Source organism: Calonectris borealis, chromosome 2 (genome assembly GCF_964195595.1).
Source record: "Calonectris borealis chromosome 2, bCalBor7.hap1.2, whole genome shotgun sequence".
Classification (NCBI taxonomy): Eukaryota; Metazoa; Chordata; class Aves; order Procellariiformes; family Procellariidae; genus Calonectris; species Calonectris borealis.
Genome location: NC_134313.1, coordinates 64879912 through 64899797, shown reverse-complemented (window position 1 = coordinate 64899797; position 19886 = coordinate 64879912). Strand labels below are relative to the sequence as shown.

Genomic DNA, 19886 nt, shown 5'->3' with positions numbered 1-19886 from the left:
AATAAGATCTTCTTTACAAGCTTTATTATCTGATTTTAATTTTGGAAGTTTTTTTCATACTTTCAAAGTAGTTTCATTTCCATGGACTGTGAATTTGGTGCAATTATGTGTAAAGTTTTTGGTTTTGATTTTGCTATTGAACATGTATGGGCACAAAATTCACAAATTTCATGTAAATTGGTATAAATAATAACAAGCCAATAGTAAGTACTTCCCTAAATGTGAATTTCTTCAAATTGAGAACAGTAGGTAAGGTTTCTTTCTTATGCTAAATTAAATATTGCAATAAATATCAATCACCCAATTATATTAACATTGAAAGTAAAGCTATTAAAATAACCTTTCTTCTCAAATAACGTGTTTTATTAACTTACTTCTTCAATGCATTTTATAAAATGAGACAGTATTTATTTACATGAAATAGTTGTAAATGAGATCTGACTGTGTGCTCTTATGTAAAGATTATAAGATTTACCTAATATCTTCTTATTTAGTTAATTTTAAATAGTCTCCCTTTTTATGTAAGTAATGAGCTCATCCCAAAAGCTTCAATTTAAAACATTTCAAAATACATACAAGATCTAGGTTCTGGTCACACTGATAGTTTTCCTATTATTCCTGAGGAAAGAAATGGAAGGATACTGACTGCTGGAATGGCAGCAGTTTCCATGTTAAGCTTATGAACTCAGCTTGGAGTTTGATCTTGCGTGTTTTCATGTGAAAAGAATGGTAACTCATGTGAAAAGCTCATAGCAATTTCAACCTCTTCTAATATGTGTAAAGTGTAGGACATGATCCATGAGAGGCATAGCAGGCAGTGGCACAACAAACCCTTGTCTTAGCTTAGACAAACAACAAACCCTTGTCTTAGCAGAAGGCTTTGTCAGCAAAAGGCTATATTGCACCATGATCTAGACACTGAAGGCATACATTTTTTGCTATGGACAGGATTAAGCGTAGGAAAAGTGCACCCCAGGGATGTTGCATCTGTAAAATTTGTAGACAAAACGTGATTTTTCTTCTCCTTTTAAGAAAATTGCATAGTTCAACCAGTAACTGTTTTGCTTTATATAGGAGATGCCAGGGAATATTTGTTTTAGAGATCATTCTGACACTAGCCTTAGTACCTATGAATAAAGATGATTTTTTATGTCTAATTAAATGACCACTATAAAGTTTCTTCAGGGTTTTCAGTAGAATATTGTTTGCTCTTTAGTTAGATGTCTATTTTGCTTCATCCTTATCTAGTTTCTTAAGTGAGAATTCGCTACACTTGTCCTTATGTTTCAAATGAGATGATAAGTAATTCTGAGTATAAGCAATTGCACTCAAGCTTGTCATTGACTGCAACACGTATAGGAACAGAATTTGTCCTTCTTACTATAGCACAGTTCTGATCAGTTTTTTCTTCACCTTTGTGAGCATTAGGTAAAAAAGTATGCTGATTAACATTCCCCCCCTCTCCCCCCCAAATATAAGAAAACACTAGTTTTCCAGATGCATAAGTTTCTTGGAAAGATTTTGTTTTTGAACTAATTGTTCCTAAACTGTATTTTGTTTTACATCATAAATACCCCTCTTAGTTTTGCTAAGAACTGCTGAGCACTTTTTTAAAGTAAAAATATAGACAAGTAAGCTGATGGTGTAAAATCTATAAAAATACATATGTATGAATTTTCAAACAAGTTTTTAAGCAAAGATGCATACAAAATTTATATATTTGATTTTCTTCAATTTTGTTTTAGGTTTGAAAGGTCTTGGTTTAGAAAATAATAAGATAATTTTCTTTTCATCTCTAGCTGCACCTAGACAATGCATTGAACTACACTTTGATGAAAAATATTCCATAGAGCCTTCTTGGGAGTGTAAATTTGACCATATTGAAGTACGAGATGGACCTTTTGGCTTTTCCCCAATCATTGGACGTTTCTGTGGACAGCAAAATCCACCTATGATAAAATCCAGTGGCAGATTCCTATGGATTAAATTTTTTGCTGATGGTGAGCTGGAATCTATCGGGTTTTCTGCTCGGTATAATTTTACACCTGGTGAGTACAGACCATCACAATTTTTGATAGAAAAAGCTTAGCTTAGTAACTTTGCTAATGGTGTATAATTGTGCTGTTGAATAATATCTTTAACTGGGACTATGTTTATTATCAATGTAAGTATTAACAGATAGGAAAATGCTGGAAGGTATATATATCTTTTACATAACAAATAAGGCTTATTTAAGGAAGAACTTTCAATACAGTTTTGTCCAAGATGCATATATTCAGCCTCTGCAGTTTTTTAAAAAAATATTTTCAATTTAATTCTATTATAGAAAATAATTCAAAATGTTTCATGGGAAGTTATGTGGTTTATGCTTGACTGTTACACTGTGCAGCTTTTCTTTCAAAATGATCATTGATAAAGTATTCTAATAAAAAAATATAATTATCTCAGAAAATTCCATCATTGTTTTTCCACTTCACCAATCATTTCCCCAACTGAGGAGTGGAATAGTTCTCCCTTTTCAATAAAGCAAACTAGTACAAGTATTGCCAGAGGAAGTGAGAGGTTCAAATAGTAAAATGTATTAAATATTTTTCTAAAAAAGATTTAAATCTTAATTGTAATTGTACTATTATTCATTGTCACTTTTTATATTTAATTCATTAAAGTAAAACAAAATTTATAGTCATACTTTCCATTAATTCCCCTCCTCCCCCCACTTATTAACAAAAGATTGCTGATTTTAAATTTTGGTTTTTGGCTGCAGCTACACTATACTGCACTGCACTGCTGGATTTGACGTAGTTCTGTACCTTCTTATGTATTGAGTGATGAGTCATACCTTAATATAGCTCGCTCTAAAGCACTGTAATTATTATGTAATTTTGTCAGTTATGTCACTATTGTTTCAGCTAAATTGTTGTATTAGGTGGAACAATATTCCTTAGAAAATATGCTAAAATTAACAGGCCCCAAATTCTGCTTGCTTAATTATTCCAATAGCATCATAGAAGACAGCAGGACTACTTGAATATTCTTCTATGAGGTTTTCTTTCTCTAATGCAAGGAAAATAGTTATAAAATTACCCAGCATAGTTCAATTTTCTTTTAAGTCAAAGATACTGTCTTCCAGGGTGTAAATATATTTAGAAGGTTCAAACAGCAACAGAACACAGAATTTCTGTAGCAAATAACCTGATAGCCAGATATATGTATCTATTGTAAATGCAAAGAAAATGGATGCAATTTTGCTATATCCACATATACTCCTCTCTGAAAAGTGAGTTAAATTTGTGTCTCTCATTTACCATGGCTCTGTGGGCTTTTGCCATTTTCTTCCCCACCTCTGCCAAAAGTTCTTTGCTTTAGATTTCATGTCCTTCTTGTTTCAAAGGGTTATGTATTATGGTTGAAAAGGTGTTCATAGCACAATCTGCAGTTTATTCTGTCCAAAAAACTCTCAAGTGAAAAACAGTTTCATGGACCATATTTTATCCTCATTCCTTTTCTACTGATGTAAGGTGGATTTCTACACAGAGATCAATGCTGGTAAATTGCTATAGCAGCATAAATTATTCCAGACTTCAGATGGAATAGCTATGTCTTTCTTCTTTTTTCTTTCTTCTTTTTCCCTTTTTTTTTTTTTCCTCCATAGATTTCAATAGGAAGCTCTGCAAATGATAGAGTGTTTCTAGGAATATTGGCCAAAATGATAATATGATTAATCTGACAAATGCAAAGAAGCACTACTGCCTCCTTGACCACCACTAACAGGAAGCAGTTCTCATTCCGCATGATTACTTGACCAATCCGTTATTATGTAGACATGGATAAGGCTTGACATTTTGAGATCTGTTGTCCAAATGTGTGCAGTGGAAGGGATCACTGTCAACTCCTCAAAAACAGTGATCGCTTTCAAGAGTGTATAAAAGAGTAGCATAGAGAGGAATTGCTTGCAGAAATTGTCGCCTAAACCATCTGGATCCATCTTGGGTAGTGACAACATATGAAATTAAATTATGAAAAAAGAGAGATCAGAAGAAAATTTTCAGCTAACCTCTCTTTAAAGAATATCAAGAAAATGATCCAAAGCAAAGACTCGTTTGGAAACTAGTGGTGTCTAGAGCAGCTGAACACTCAGGGGAGATGGAGTTTGTTGCATCCATCTTATTTGGCACAAGCAGCACACTCTGCCTAACTGGAGCCTGCATAGGAGGCTTTCCCCATCCCAGTGACAAGCGCAACAGAGCTATTTCTCTAGTATCAGCAATCTTTGATGTTCCCCACCTGTGTGGTCCCCATCCACCCCTGAAATGTTCCTCAACTGCCACTTTGCATTCGATATCTTGATGGTTTGTTGATAAAGACAAGAAATATGATGTTGAATGTGTGGGTGTGTAGCAGGATTTAAAAAAATTAAGTAAGTAAATTTGACTAAATTGAAGCTGCAACCATTTATTATTATTTGAATGGTACGTGGAGAAGCAGGGAAAGAAATTATTTACTATGTCTCCAGGGTGTACAAAAACAGCTAACAGGATGAAGTTGAAAAAAAGATCAATTAAGGTATCAGGAAAAATGTTCCAGTGAAGATCTATTAGTCTGTGCAAATGGAAAGAGCCCTGTCACCTGAGGCATTTTAAAACTAGTTTGGACTAAGTCCTAAAAAAAGAAATTATATAGAATAATCCTAAGGAATAGACTAATATTTTGCAATTACTAAAACTTTTCTGTTTAATGATTTCTTTGACTCCTTGGTATTGAAATTATTGGAACTCCATCCACTGATGCAAAAGTACAGTGGAGTTTCAACAGTCTCTCAACAGGCTGGGGTTTCAGGCATCTTGAAACAAACATAATTCTCTTGCCATAAATTTTGTTCCATTTAAATAGATTTTTTTTCAGAGCACTTTTCAGCACTCTAAAAGGTAAGAACTAGCAGAAGAAACAACTTTAATGACAAATCCAGAACTACACATGTCGTGGTTTAACCTGGCAACACAAACGCACCCAATAAATGGTAAAACTACTGAAAATTTTGCAGAGAAGTTCCTTATTAAGAGCATAATATAGGCTTTCATTTTTGTGATTTTATAAATTGTAGGGTTAAGCAAGATGTGGTTGAATGAAGCTGTATGGTATAAGGATTGAGTATTTTAAATGTCAAAACTCTGGGTTAAGAGAAGAAGTTGTCTTTTTCTTTTATATTGTAACAGATGAATATCAGTAATAACCAGATGATGCAGTTTGGATGTAAAGTAAATTTTCAACCATTTTGTATACATGAGAGTTTACAAGCAAAACAAAACATATTTACTTTCTATATACTATTTTAATTTTATTTTTTATTGTTAAATGCTGATTAACTGTGATCATTTCTAAATGGAACTATCTAAAACTGTGAAACCTTCATAAATTTATACAAACATTTTGTTGTTTTTTTCCAAATCTCATGTTTAAAAGAAATAACATATCAGACTACAATATTTTCAGGTTGCTCTTGTTCATTTTGAATGCAAGTATGATTGTCTAGGGAAAGACACACGAGACAAGTCACATGATAATTCTTTCTTCCTCTTGTTTTGTCATTCTTTGGGCCATTGAAAGGCCTACACCTGAAATTTCATTTCACATCTCTGGGTCCTTGGACTCATCTGTTATGCTCATTTTTCCTAAAAAGTTATGTCTCAAGCATTTTCCGAAATGGTGTTGAATCACTGTTTTGTGTAGAAAAATTCAAGTATTACTTCGAGGGGACTTATTCTTGACAACCATTGTTTAAAATGAGTCATTTTTTTAGTGTAGACAAGGATTCAGACAGAGAGAGGCTATGTTTATTTAAGCTTTCTTACTCAGCTAGAATAATCAGATTTCTGTTTATCCTGGTCCCTGATTTTGCAGGACAGTGGCTTAAGATAGCACATCATTACTTTCAGTTCCTTCACTTAGTAGAAGCCATCTGTGTCTGATAATGGAAAAGGAAAAAAAGCTTTATACTCTTATGTCCCGAAAACTGGAGTGTAAAACACTATCTAATCAGAATAACGGTACTTTTACATCCCCATTGCAGTGGTACAAGTAGCTGTAGAATGTCATAGTAATAGAATAATGACATCAGCTATCTTGAGGGAAAAAAACCCTGATTGGGGAATTTCCATGTTTTAGGACTAATGAAAAATTTAATGTGAATTTATTAAATTCATTCACAGTTCTAGAGAACTTGGATAAGATATTATCAAATCATTTTGCCATCTAATGTCTATGTTCTGCCTTGTGTGTATTTAAGGAAGGTGTATTTCCCAGGCATCTAGGACAGATGAATATTTGTGGGAGCTTGCTCACTTGCTTTTATTTATTTGTTTATTTATTTTCCTGTTCTCTTCTGAACTTGATCTGATTGCTTCTAAGTTAACATCAACAGTGACAACAACTTTCAACCAACTTGTAATCCAGTTCAGTTTTTTTGAGAAACAATAAACAATCTCAGAGCCATGTGACTTTGCATGAGTCAATCTTTTTCCTTTGGGATCAGAGTTGGTTTGAAATTATGAGAAATTACTCATTATAACCCTTCGTTTAAACATTTGAGCCAGAACCTTCTGATGCTTAAAAAAAAAATCGTGAATTTGTTTTATTTATTGAGATTTCTAGCCCTCACCACTTTGAATTGTTATAAGCAGTTTCCTTGAGTTATGAACTTTTAGTGTGTTCTACAAGTGCGCAACAGTCAGGCACTTCATTGCTGTTTACAATGTGTTAGGGCATTTGGTCTTGTGAATGAGAAGGAATTTCACTGTAACATCTAGGATGATGCATTTGCATGTTACATTGAAAATCATGATCAGCTACATAAATATTGTCTTTTCTTGGGAATTTGATTTGTGTTGTGCTGTTCTAAAGATTCCATTAACTTACAGGAACTGTAGGATTAGGTCCAGAGTATATCAGTACCATAAATGTGAGAATGTAATGGGATAATACGTTTATTTTAAATTTCAAGTGAGAAATAATTCCTTATGTGGAGCAAATGAGTATCTAAAAGATCTCATGGGAGTCTCAGATCCCATATTACCTCTTGTTATCACTTACTTACATTTTTCTTTCTACAATACCCAAAAGGCAACTACAGAACTTCTGTTTTAGAAATCTCTGCATGCTGGGAATATCATATTACCAACAGAAAGAAGTTGAACACTTAAGTTCCTTCCCTGTTGAACTTTGTTGTAAAAAGAAGAGCAATAGAAATATAAGATATGGTTTTATGTTTTCTTACATTGGAAGAAAGAAAAAAATCAAGAGCTGCATTAACTAGAGACATTAGATTTGCATTTGTATTGACTGTGTATGAATAGTGGAGTGACGGGGCTTTCCAAGTCATGTAGTGTTGTCTCTCACATTTGGGACTGCAAGCAGCAAGTTTTCAACTCATGTCATAAATGTTTAAATTCATATCCCTCTATTGATAGACTTTAAAAGACTTTCAGAGTTAATTTTATTTGGGTATTTTCTGCTTCAGCCATTGTTACGGAAGATCTGTTCCAGGATCCAAATTATTAGGAATGATGTTCTGATTTCTTACCTAAAATTATTCATAGCCAGGTTATGTCTTTTTCTTCTTATACCAACGTTACTTGTTAGCTTTGAAACCTCTTTTCTCACTAGAACTATATGCCACTGCTTCATGAGCTTGGAGATGGCAGTCACCTCTTTTAAGATGTCAGTTTGCTGGTCTACACAAGACAAATCCTTGTACTGTCTTTTTATGCCATAGGCTCTTTTTTCCCCCTGCCATCATAACCACCCCTCATCTCTCCAAGAATCTCTTCTCTGTATCTGTTCCACAAGTTGAACAACAGACTTCTAGAGGAGGTTTAGTAGGATATTGTACTGCAGTACAGGAATTTCTCCACAAGAAATACCTTTCTTGATATGTAGGTGATCTCACCAATAAAGATGATTATGGTGGTGCATTGCTAAATATTATTTACAGAGGAACCACATTTCTCTGACAAAAAGTCTGTCTTTTTGGAAGCACCTGGGAGGAACGTTTAGCAAGTTTAGACGTGCATTCACAAATAATACTAGAAAACCAATATTTTTAGATTAAGCTGTGTTTTTACATCTCCATTGTCATCATTCTCAAAATAGTTTATATTATTACTTGTTACAGAACAATTAAAACTAAAACTTAGAGGCAGGAGAAGATTTTCCTTAAATATGGTCCTTTTCTTCATAGAATCATAGAACAATTTGGGTTGGAAGGGACTTTTAAAGGTCATCTAGTCCAACCCCCCTGCAGTGAGCAGGGACATCTTCAACTAGATGAGGTTGCTCAGAGACCCGCCCAGCTTGACCTTGAGTGTTTCCAGGGATGGGACATCTACCACCTCTCTGGGCAACCTGTTCCAGGCTTTCACCACCCTCATCGTAAAAAATTTCTTCCTTAGATCTAGTCTAAATCTCTTTCAGTTTAAAACCATTCCCCCTTGTCCTGTCACAACAGACCCTGCTAAAAACTTTGTCCCCATCTTTCTTATAAGCCCCCTTTAGGTATTGAAAGGCCACAATAAGGTCTCCCTGGAGCCTTCTCTTCTCCAGGCTGAATAACCCCAACTCTCTCAGCTTTTCCTCATAGGAGAGGCGTTCCATCCCTCTGATCATTTTTGTGGCCCTCCTCTGCACCTGCTCCAACAGGTTGAGGTCTCCAGAGCTGGATGCAATACTCCAGGTGGGGTCTCACCAGAGCAGAGGAGAGGGGCAGAATCACCTCCCTCGACCTGCTGGCTATGCTTCTTTGGATGAAGTCCAGGATATGGTTGGCCTTCTGGGCTGCGAGCGCACCTTGCTTGGTCATGTCCAGCTTTTCATCCACCAGTACCCCCAAGTCCTTCTCGGCAGGGCTGCTCTCAATCCCTTCATCCCCCAGACCGTACTGATACTGGGGGTTCCCTGACCCAGGCCTGCACTTGGCCTTGTTGAACCTCATGAGATTCACTCAGGCCCACTTCTCAAGCTTGTCCAGGTCCCTCTGGATGGCATCCCGTCCCTCAGGCGTGTCGACCGCACCACTCAGCTTGGTGTCATCTGCAAACTTTCTGAGGGTGCACTCGATCCCACTGTCTGTGTCATTGATGAAGATATTAAACAGCACCGGTCCCAATACGGACCCCTGAAGGACACCACTCGTCACTGATCTCCATCTGGACATTGAGCCATTGACCATTACCCTCTAGATGCGACGATTCAACCAATTCCTCATCCACCAAACAGTCCACCCATCAAATCCATACCTCTCCAGTTTGGAGAGAAGGATGCTGTGGAGGACTGTGTCAAAGGCCTTACAGAGGTCCAGTTAGACAACATCTGTAGCCCTTCCCATGTCCACTGATGTAGTCATTCCATCACAGAAGACCTGACTAGGTTGGTCAGGCAGGACTTGCCCTTGGTGAAACCATGCTGGCTGTCTTGAATCACCTCCCTGTCCTCCGTGTAACTTAGCATAGCTTCCAGGAGGATCTGTTCCATGATCTTCCTAGGCACAGAGGTGAGACTGAGTGGCCTGTAGTTTTTTCTTATGCTCTTTCCCCTAAGGATACACTTTTGACTTTATGCAAATACTCTACTGAGTTAGCTTAACCTTAGGTCTGATACAGAGCGATTACCCTTTGCTTTAAACACTTGCAAAATGCGGAAATAACTAGTGAGCCCTGGGCATTTGTTTTCCGTATTAATTCTTGATTTCTCTATAATGTTTGTGAAGCACTTGGAAATGGCAGAGCAGGGAAGATAATATGGAATTTGTACCGAACAGAAAGCCTGGGTAGTCACCTTCCACAAGCGTTTGGAAATAACTTGTTTACAATGAGGATTTTCACTACTAATACACGTATTCAGAATAGCACCTCCAAAACCTGTTCTTAAGTATCTTACTTGATAGTTTTCATTCAAACATTTTAACACCTGTTTCTTCAGGGAAAAAATGAGAAACTTCATGCCTCATATGTAATGAGTAAGGAGTTTTTGAATACTCTTCAAAGTTGTTCCAGATCATCTGACTTCCTTATCTGGCAGATTTTCTAATAGCTCTTACTGGGATGCACTTCTGGCTGATTGTGTTGTGGCCTCATCCTGGCAACACTGCTGTCTGTAATAGTTTCTCTTAGTGACCTTGGCAATGTGGATGTCTGCAGAGATTCTCCTGACATTGAAGCAATTCTTTTTCTTTACTTATCCATTCTTTAAGCCGTTGAATTTTCATCTTTATGTATAGTATCTACAGGTTTCTGAGGTGTTACAGGTATAGCCAATAAATCTTGACAATCACCTCGATGCTTTTGTCTCATCAACATGACTGTGGCCCTTCTGTTAGGCAGAGAAACTATTTTTTATTCTAGCCACAGAGTTGCAAATGGTCTGATTCTTTAGCTGTCCATATAGAAAATGTTGCTTTTATGTTAGATACAAAACCATGTTTATATCACTTGTTTTCAGTCACCCATACTTGTTAATTTGATATTTGCATAGGTTCAAGTAACTGATTGTTGATTTTTTTGTTGTTTGTTCATTTAATGAAGTATTTCTCAATTCTAACAGCAATAAGTAAGGATCTTTATTAACATATTTAGCTTTCTGTAACAGATTTTTTACTCTTTGAATAGTGCTTCTAGCTAATTCCCCTTAAAGAAATGCACAAAACCCCTTGTTAGAAAGATCCCAGTCCTCTGTAACTAATAAAAAGAGTTCTTGCACAATAATTAGTAGCTCTGATTCTGCACACTGTAATCTTTGGAAAAGTCAATCATGTTTCTGTTTCTAGAATTGAATATCTTTGCAGTATGCAATGGTTACTAAATTAGTAAATGTGTCAAATTCAAAATATGTCCTCTCTTAGTCTTTGGTGTGTATACTCATTAACTGTTTAGTATTGGTTCATTTTCTGAGGATAGTATTCATATTTTTTGTAAAGATGTCAGTCCACAGTCTCTTTTGCTTACGAGTACTGAGGTGAATGTTATCGAATATTGTTTTGTATATTTGTAGTTCTAGTAGGTGTATGTTGTCACCTTTATATATATTTTGTGATATTGATGGCTATGACCAATATTGATTTGTTTACTGTCTGTTAGGCAATGCAATGTAATTCAATGGCTATGTAATTCTTTCATCTCACATATCACATTTGAGCTTCTTTGGTGCTCGGGTCTAAAAGTAAGATAGTGCTTCCTTCAACTTTGATAGAAGTTTTGTCCTAACTATTTTGTAAATAAACTTTTAGCTGGCCCATTAGAGTATCTATGCCTTTGATCTGTCTTCTCTTTCTCTCTTATTTTGTGATATCAAAGAGCCTGCAATCTTTAATATCATACTGCTCTCATGGGGTAGAGAAATACTATCATGCATAGTCCTTTCCATGTGAGGAACAGAAATACAAAGATTTCTGTGAGGGGTAGATGTCATCTGTATGGCTAATTCTAGCCAATGTATGTATTGCTAGACACAAACCTGGTGGAAAATCAAGAGCTTGAATCAAGCCTCTGAACACCCAGACTTACTCCTATCTGTTTTTTCCCTTTCTCTCTTTCACTCTCTCTTTGTACAATTATAACCTACCTCACGCTACTGACAAGATCTTTTTACCATATATACCTTTACCTTATACATACACTAAGGAGTTATGAACAAAACTCATCTCAGTAATGTTAACTGATGTTATGTATACAATAAGTGCAGGTATATTATCCTAAAAATTATCATGACAAATTGAGGAAGTGAGAAGTTGGATTTTTTAAGTCCAATCTTAAAAGAATCCAAACTTTAAAATATGAAAATCTATAATGAAGAGGTATATAATGGTAATAATGGGTTCATGCAAAGGGCACGTTTGTTGTGAGTGTTGTTTAATGTTTGTGAATGCTGAGTAGATTAAAGATTTTTTTTCCTTATAGTATTAATTCACATTGTGTAGAGATATTCCTTTAAAATCTCATAAGTAACATAGTCTTCTGGTCAACAGGGTAAGGTTGACAAAAAGTTCAGCCACCAAATACAGGATGCCACAAATGTCTGACATCCCTATTTAAAGTTTCAAAATTTGCTAGCCTCCTGTGGTCTGTTTCTATAATGTCAAATAATGTAATTTACACTGTATCTTGTAGGTGTTTTATTAGTTAGCTTTGAAATAAAAAAAAATTGTTACATGATTTTCATTCCTGCAAATCTTTGAAATTATCTTTACATGCAGAATGCCACTAGCACACCTAATGCTTTTCTTTTGTTTGGGAAAGCCAGTAAGTAATTTTTGTTCAATTTATGTTCAATGTGTAGATATTTTCAATTTGCACACTTTTTTTTTATGGCAAGTCCAAATGCTAGGTGTCTTTATTTTTTTTCTTTGTAAAAGCTATTCATTTCACTAAGGCCCTCGGGCCAAATAAGAATAATAACTACTATAATTTAACACGTAATCCATCAAAAATCTCTGAAATTACTTTCTGATATGCCCAAGGATAATTCCAAAGAACAGTTGCTTAAGCTTACTATACTCAAATGCTGCACTGACAAGCCACTAAATCTAGTCCCAATTTAGCAAAGAACTTCAGGAAGCCTCCATTTAAGCATGTGCCTAAATCTGGGCAATCTCTAGGCTTGGGTACTTACTTAAAAGTAAGTACATTTAAATACTGTCCTCTACATTTTCATCTATTGAACTAAGTCAAAATGAAATATTTGTTTATTTTGGAGAACTGAACTACTATTTCTTCAACTCTTCTCATGAATCAAAAACTAGTTTTTTACCTTTACACAAATTATGTGGTAGATATATATCAATTCAGTGTTTGTCTATTTGATCAATATCACAGTAATATAGCTTTAAGTAGGCTCACTAACTCCCAGTTTTCACTTGTTTTCATATTCTGTTACAGTAAGTTGCGTTTTTGTTGGAATTAGTTGGAATAATTGTTGGAATGATTAGTGATTTTTCTGTCTCCTGTGCTATTCTTCCTCTAGATATCCTTGTCCCTAAAAAACCACCTTGGTATCGTCTGAAATGAAATTACTTTCTGTATGTAAAAATATATAACTTTCTTCAACCATGCTTAGAACTGAATTCATTCAGATAAGTTTTTTGGTCCAACTCAGTTTGTCAATCAGGTTTACAAGTTGTAAAATGAAATGATACTAGTTCTGCAATCCACTCCTTGGATTTTAAATTTTAAACATAAAATAAAGTTTCCAGTAGATTTTTACTACATTCCCACTACTTAAACTTATGGTAGTGCATCCATTGCCAAATGGGCTTTTTAAAATAAAAATGGAGCAGTATTTAAGGATAATTTTTTGAAAGGGACAATTATTTATTTATAGGACAAGAGGCCTGTGATTTTTTGTGTTATCATGTGTTCTTTTCTCTAAAATTGGAAGCTAAGCTCCCAGACAACATCTCCACAAACAAGAGGTACCTAGGGAAAGCCAAGATGATCTTTAGTATCTTGCTCTTTCTGCAAAATCTCATGTCCTCACTCTAGCTCATTTTGGAACTCAGTAGAAGTCAGGACCAAAGAGTAGTTGCTTTTATTACATGTCTGTCCAATAATGAAGAATCTCTTGAGCCTGAGCTAGCTCAGCTGCAGATCTTCCAAAGAATGGTGTCTGTCTTCCATTCTATATGTTGTTGGCAGCTATGACTATTTATCACGAGTTTATTTACTCTTTACTTATTAATTTATTCAGCAATCTGTGGACATTTAAAAGCGCCTCCATTTCCTGTTCATTTATTTTCTCGGTTCATTTAGGACCAAGCATAAAGACATTTAGGGGGTGAGATGTCTGTTGAAATAAACAATCGTTTAAGCAAAAGAACTGGATTTAGGAAGATTCAAATTTAGATTAATATTTGTATTGTCTGTTTTTTCTTTTCCCTTCAGCTAAAAATAAATAAAACCAAAACTTGATTCTTTGCTAGAAATTACATTCTATTAATAAAAATGTGATTTTTAAAAAAATTTATTACTATAAGGAAATACTTAAAATTAATTTCAAAGCTTGCATTTATAATTACTGAATAAAGACTACAGGATTCATTAACCCCTCGTCTTCCTAAATTTTTAAATTTTTTTCCCAAAGTGGTTTCGCTGCAGTCCAATGTTTATTTAACTAGTAAAATCTGATGCATAAAAGCATTATCTACAACTTCATAAAATACAGAAAAGATTTCAGCTGAACAGACCAAATTCTCCTCTGGTTTAAGAATGAGACTTCTATTCATACCAATGAAGTTGGATGCATAATCAGGCAGATTGGGTTTAGTCTTGCATTCTAGTTTGTCATGATATACCCGATCTGATTTAAGGGTGCTTTCAATTGTATGGGCATACAGTCTAATTGAGAACCTTTCATTAAAAAGATGCTAGTCATTCATAATCAAATCAGGTAACATTACTGTTAGCAAAATTACTTCTGCCCTTAGAGAGCAATTCTGAAGACAGACATTTTCTGTTTCTTATTAAAAATGCATGATATAATAAATACCACAAATATTCAAGTACACAAACATCTTTCGAAATTGAGAGATCCAATGCCCTTAAATTATTCTTACTCTGAAGACTCTTCTCTATTATGTCAAATCCACATTGTTTACATGATGACAGCATAGTCTGCAATTCACTAGGTAAATGAGTGTCTGACATTAGTGTTTCTTCAAATAGATTTGTAGAGGAGAATTTAACTTCTGTGAGACAAAATGTTTTGGTCTATGCTACACAGTCTAAAATGGACTTCTGATTAAAATTTTTTTTTAATGTTCAGGGTGATGAGATCTACCAAACAATTGAGAATGCCATTGAAAGGAATAAATTCATTGCAAAATTATGAAAATAAGTAAGCAAATGCTTTTGATCAACATTTTGAAAATATTTCTTCAGAGATCATTACACATTAGAGATGCAGAAAGTTTATTTGAATACTTTGATGTCAAAAAACCACAGCAGTTTGTGTTAAGAAACATTGCTTGAGTCATGGGTAAGATGATGAGAACAGAATTGCCAAATATTTTCTGAGAATTCAGATTCAAATAAACTGATGTCTGTGGCACATCCATTATTAAAAATTTGTACTAGCATGACAGAAACAGGCAGCGTGAAATGTATTATCCTAGTCACATATCAGTCCCCTAGATGACACTGAGAAGCCAGAAGATGTTGTGTAACAGGGCTTACAAACATCATTTGCCAGATGTTATTTGATAGTTGAAGCTCAAGAAACAATGTTATCAAATCTGCTGGTTGCAGTATGTGGGTTAATAAAAGATTGTATGATACCACTTCTTGTTTTCTCTTGATTTTTTCCCTTTCTTTTCTTTCCTGTAGCTCATTTCTCAACTCTGTGTGAAAATTAATATTAAAAGAGAATACAAAAAATTATTAAAAATACTTTGTTCTTTAATGCTGATTTCATTATGTGGATTAGACAGTTGGTTATTAACTGTTAACAACTACAAAGTCCATACTGAAATTATATAAAATAAGTTTATAGGTTGTGGGTTTTTTTTAAATAAAATGCATAGTGGCTTAGTAGTTTAAAAATCAGGTTTGTGTAATTTGAATCTCCGTAATTGTATGTGTTCTCCCCACAAAAATCATTTGTAGCATTAATATTGTTTGTATTCCAGAATATTGCATATCAGTGATATTCTGATATACATATAGATCAATGATTTACCAAGTACTTTTAAATGAAAGGTTTTATTTATATTTGATTATTTTATTTTTTTATTACTAGAGCTTTAAATGACTCTTTCAAATCAAGCTAGGAAAAATCCAGCTGTTTGGCAGTCAAAAACTTGATCTGGTCAAATGAAATTTAATTATTGCCTGCTTGTTGGATAAGCGGGTGACCCATGCTTAAAAATCCCGAGTGCTGTGACTGACGATCATGTTTTACCTGCTGCTGCTGAAAGTGAAAACTGCCCTGATACCTCGTTTCTTCTAAATATTACCACATCAGCGGAAGAACTGGACAATCTCTAACCAGTACCCACTTTGCTGTTCTTTTCCCAGTCCCTTCAGCCAGTTAATGGCAATATTGGTTCTTGTATAAAGTAAACATAAGGACTTATGAACACTGCCTTTCCAAAGTGGCTTTTTCATGGTGAATGTGATGTAAAAGACCAATTTTCATTCTCTGTATGAGGCTGAGCCAGTCAATCAGTGTAGCACTCAATAAATCAATTGCTAAATTCAGCTCAGATTGTGGGCCTAAACCTGCTTCTGTTAGAATCAATATTAAAATTGTGAGTAAATCCAGTGGAAATCGGATTGTTGTTTCAGACTAGTAGCTTTTGAATAGAGAAGAAAAACTGCAAATCTGTTACATTCCATGGAAACTATAATTTTTTAATCTAAATTCCCAAGTTATGATAATAGAATTAAAAACTTACTCATCTATACTGAATATAATCAGTGTTTAGGGATAGCTGGATCTGGAGTTTCTGGGGTGAGGAAAAATCAGTGGTAACTGAGTTTTTATAGACATGACTCTAACTCTATTCAAACTCTAGATTACAGATCTCCAGTTATCCACAGACTCATTTGTTTGCTCATGCTCATGACAAACCAGTTTGAGAATTGGCTAGTGAACACAGAGCATGTGACATAAATGATACTCAAAGAGGACTGAGTATTCATTAGAAGGATGTTGCTGTTTAAAGAAAAAGTTAAAAAGGTTGAAGACAATACCCTATGATTTAGAATTTTTCATCCTCTTGATTTTTTCCTGTGGGCATATAGCAAAACGTGTCTTACTGTTACTGATGAGCAACAATCTCTATTCATTAATTTAAGTGGAAACCATTTTGGGGTAGTGTTGGTATGAATTATGTTTGGTTTAGTCAAATACATAGTAAAGCATACAGTAGGGCTTTCTTCATCAAAATAGTAAAAATCCCAGCTGACCTAGTGTCTTCTTTCTAACAGATTATGTCTGTGCTAGATCAGTATTAGCAATTAATCATGCTTTGGACTGTTCTCTGGCATGTTTAATTGCATGAAATTGGAGAAAAATGATCTATTTGAACAAAAGGGAACGTCACTCTCATGAAGTTGTAACCAACAGGAAGCAGATGAACTCTAAGACCAAAAACCTAGCTGTAAAGCCTTACTTAACCAAAAATTTATCAAAATGTTTTCCCTCCATAATCTTAGGAGAAGTTGAATTTCACGATACTGGAAAGAGCGGAAGGGTTATTGCTCCCTTCCCATATATTATTTATATCCTTTAAGTATCTGAATGTTATCTTGTATAATAAAATGTAAAATTCATATGTTTGTGGGTAATTTCAGTAGGAATTCACAGTTTAACACACAAAGTTACCTTCTTTCTGACAACTGGACTATACTGAAACTCTTCCTCAGAGAAAACAGCTACCCTATGCTGTTAAAAAGATGAAGAAACAAAAGAAAGTGCAAGAATATCTCCAAGGAAACTCCACAGTGTACTCTGCGGCTAAAGCTGATGAAAACCCATCTTCTTGTTCTGTAGAGAGGGCTTTGTACATTTGGGAAAACTGCTTGGGTCAACAGCCCAGTGCTCCCTGAAAGGACAATTTCTAGGCAGGAAACCTCCTAAAAGTAGCAGAATGAGAAGGAAAGCTCTGGTGTCATTGAAAGTTATATTGTTATGGATGCTAAAAGGACAGGACAGAAGACTTATTTTTCCCGCAGTAGTTTCTGGGACTTGGTGTTCATTGAGCTATATGGCTTTTAGAGTTCCTCTTCTTGCTCACTGAAAATGTCTGTTGTGGGCACATATAATTGCAATTAGAATTGACAATTTGGTTTAACAAATTAATTTCACTCTTCCTTTGATAAATTCTAGGTTTTTTATTTTTCCTTTAGAAAGATAGTATTCAGTATCCAGTGGGAATGAAAACCTAGAATTCTCCCTTTGATCCTAAATACCAACAGATTTCTACTCTGGATATAGAATACATTTTAAAAACATCCTGTGACATTGGCTTTTAAAATCATCCAAAGACTTTGTTATAGGAGAGCACTATGACACAATTCATCTAGTAACTTTCAAAAATCTAGCAATTGCAAAGCTAGATAGTAAACTAATGAGTGGCTTTCTGTCTATGGCTATTTCACTTGTTTCCACTCTAAGGATCATATTTTCTGGAGTATTGCATCTGGTTCATCTCTTTCTAGTATGTTATACGGCCAGATGATTAAGCAGTCAGTTGTTTTTACAAACAGAACTCAGTTCCCTTCCAGTGCTCTCTGACATGGTTATTCACTTTAGCGAAAGTCCACCTGGTGCTTTGCTAGGCTGTAAGAGAAAAATATTTTGAGACTGTGCAAGAAATCTCTTGTTAAAGTGGATGGTGAACTATTCACATGTGGAAACTAGAGGAGATATTTGAGTTTCTCATGTGAGATGTAGTTATCTTCAAAAAGATATCAGTAGCATACATGTCATAGCTGGCGTGGCCAGCTCTAGCAATGGAATGTTAGTAGGTGTAAACACTACACTGACCTTTCTGTTTGTATTGGAAATGTGTCTTAATGTGTGGTCAACTACAGGTTATTCAGTACTATTTGAAATAGCAAAAGTAATATATTCTGTTGACTATAATAGCTGAAAAAGGTGTAGCTCTTCAAAAGAATTGGGAACATTGCAGTGAATGTATTCATTCTGTTGAATGTGCTGAGGTAAAAGTAGGAGAAAGCATTTCTCCTATGATAAAATAACAAAGGTTACTTTATACCACCAAGCTATTCCCATAAGTTCCCTCTGTCCTGGGAAATCCACTCCATGGACTGATACGGCATGAATGGCCTTTCTGAAAAGGATATGCAGATTTACTACTCAATAGTAGCAAGCAACTGCCATGTATAGATTGATCCAATCTGAAGAAGTAATGCCTAGCAATCATTTGTGGCTAAACCCTCTGGATCATTTTTCCCTATACTTCTGCCATGAACTTAAAGAGTTATTTCCGTGGGCTGGGCTAGGAGTCATCTGTAACAAACCAGTGAGACCAATCCCAAGCCTTAGTAGTATTGCGCTGAAATTGTACGACTAGGCCATACTTAGTATTCAACATCATTCAGGAAAAGCTCCATAGCACTTTTATGTTACACATGTTTCTTCATAGTCAAGTTCAGAGACCATTAGTCAATCACAGGAAGCCACTGGGATATTATCTTGGGGAGACGCCTACAAGGTGCTGCCCTTGACTGCCCTTGACCGCTGCGGCGGTCAAGTCAGCTGCACTGTCACAGCAAGGCTGCATTGCTCAAAGTGGGCTCCTGAGCTCATTCAGTCTTGTTTCACATGTTTCCGGGCAACTGGCAGATAAAGGTATATGCAGCCCCTGAAATATTTGTCATAGGATCATTTTTTCCTGTGTTTCCACACACAGTGTGCTGCATAAGGGGAATATGATGCCTAATTGGAGCACTCAGCTGCTAGTGTAAATATTTAACATAAAAAAAATCACCTGCCAAATAATCCCACACATATCATCAAAGCTCCCAGACTTCCTCTTTCCACTCAGCAGCCTGAGTATGACATTGTTGCCCATTCTTGCTCTCCTTTCTCACTGGGTCAGTTCCAAGAAATACTTCTCGGATTTAGGTGTACATATCAAATAGTCCAAACACTGTTTGAGGATGAGACCCAGGCTCACATGAGTCCTCTTACCTTCTAACAGTTCCCACCCATACAAAATTTACACTGGAGAAATAACCTACTCTAAAGAGTTTACAGAGTAGACAAGAGAGGCAAGCCGGCTAAGATCTCAAAGTCTGCCATTGTGTGCATGAAAAAAAGAAATCTAGGTGCAACCTCTGTAATCATATAGCCTGTTCCAGTGGAGTTCATTCAGGCAC

At 35.4% G+C, this 19886-nt stretch overlaps 1 protein-coding gene across 1 annotated transcript in view; it reads left to right on the top strand.

Moving 5' to 3' along the window:
- NETO1 (neuropilin and tolloid like 1) overlaps positions 1–19886 on the top strand; it is a 73683-nt gene that overhangs the window by 13602 nt on the left and 40195 nt on the right. The window contains exon 4 of the mRNA XM_075142177.1: positions 1800–2048. Coding sequence (XP_074998278.1) covers positions 1800–2048 — 249 coding nt within the window. The remainder of the gene's footprint in view (positions 1–1799; positions 2049–19886) is intronic.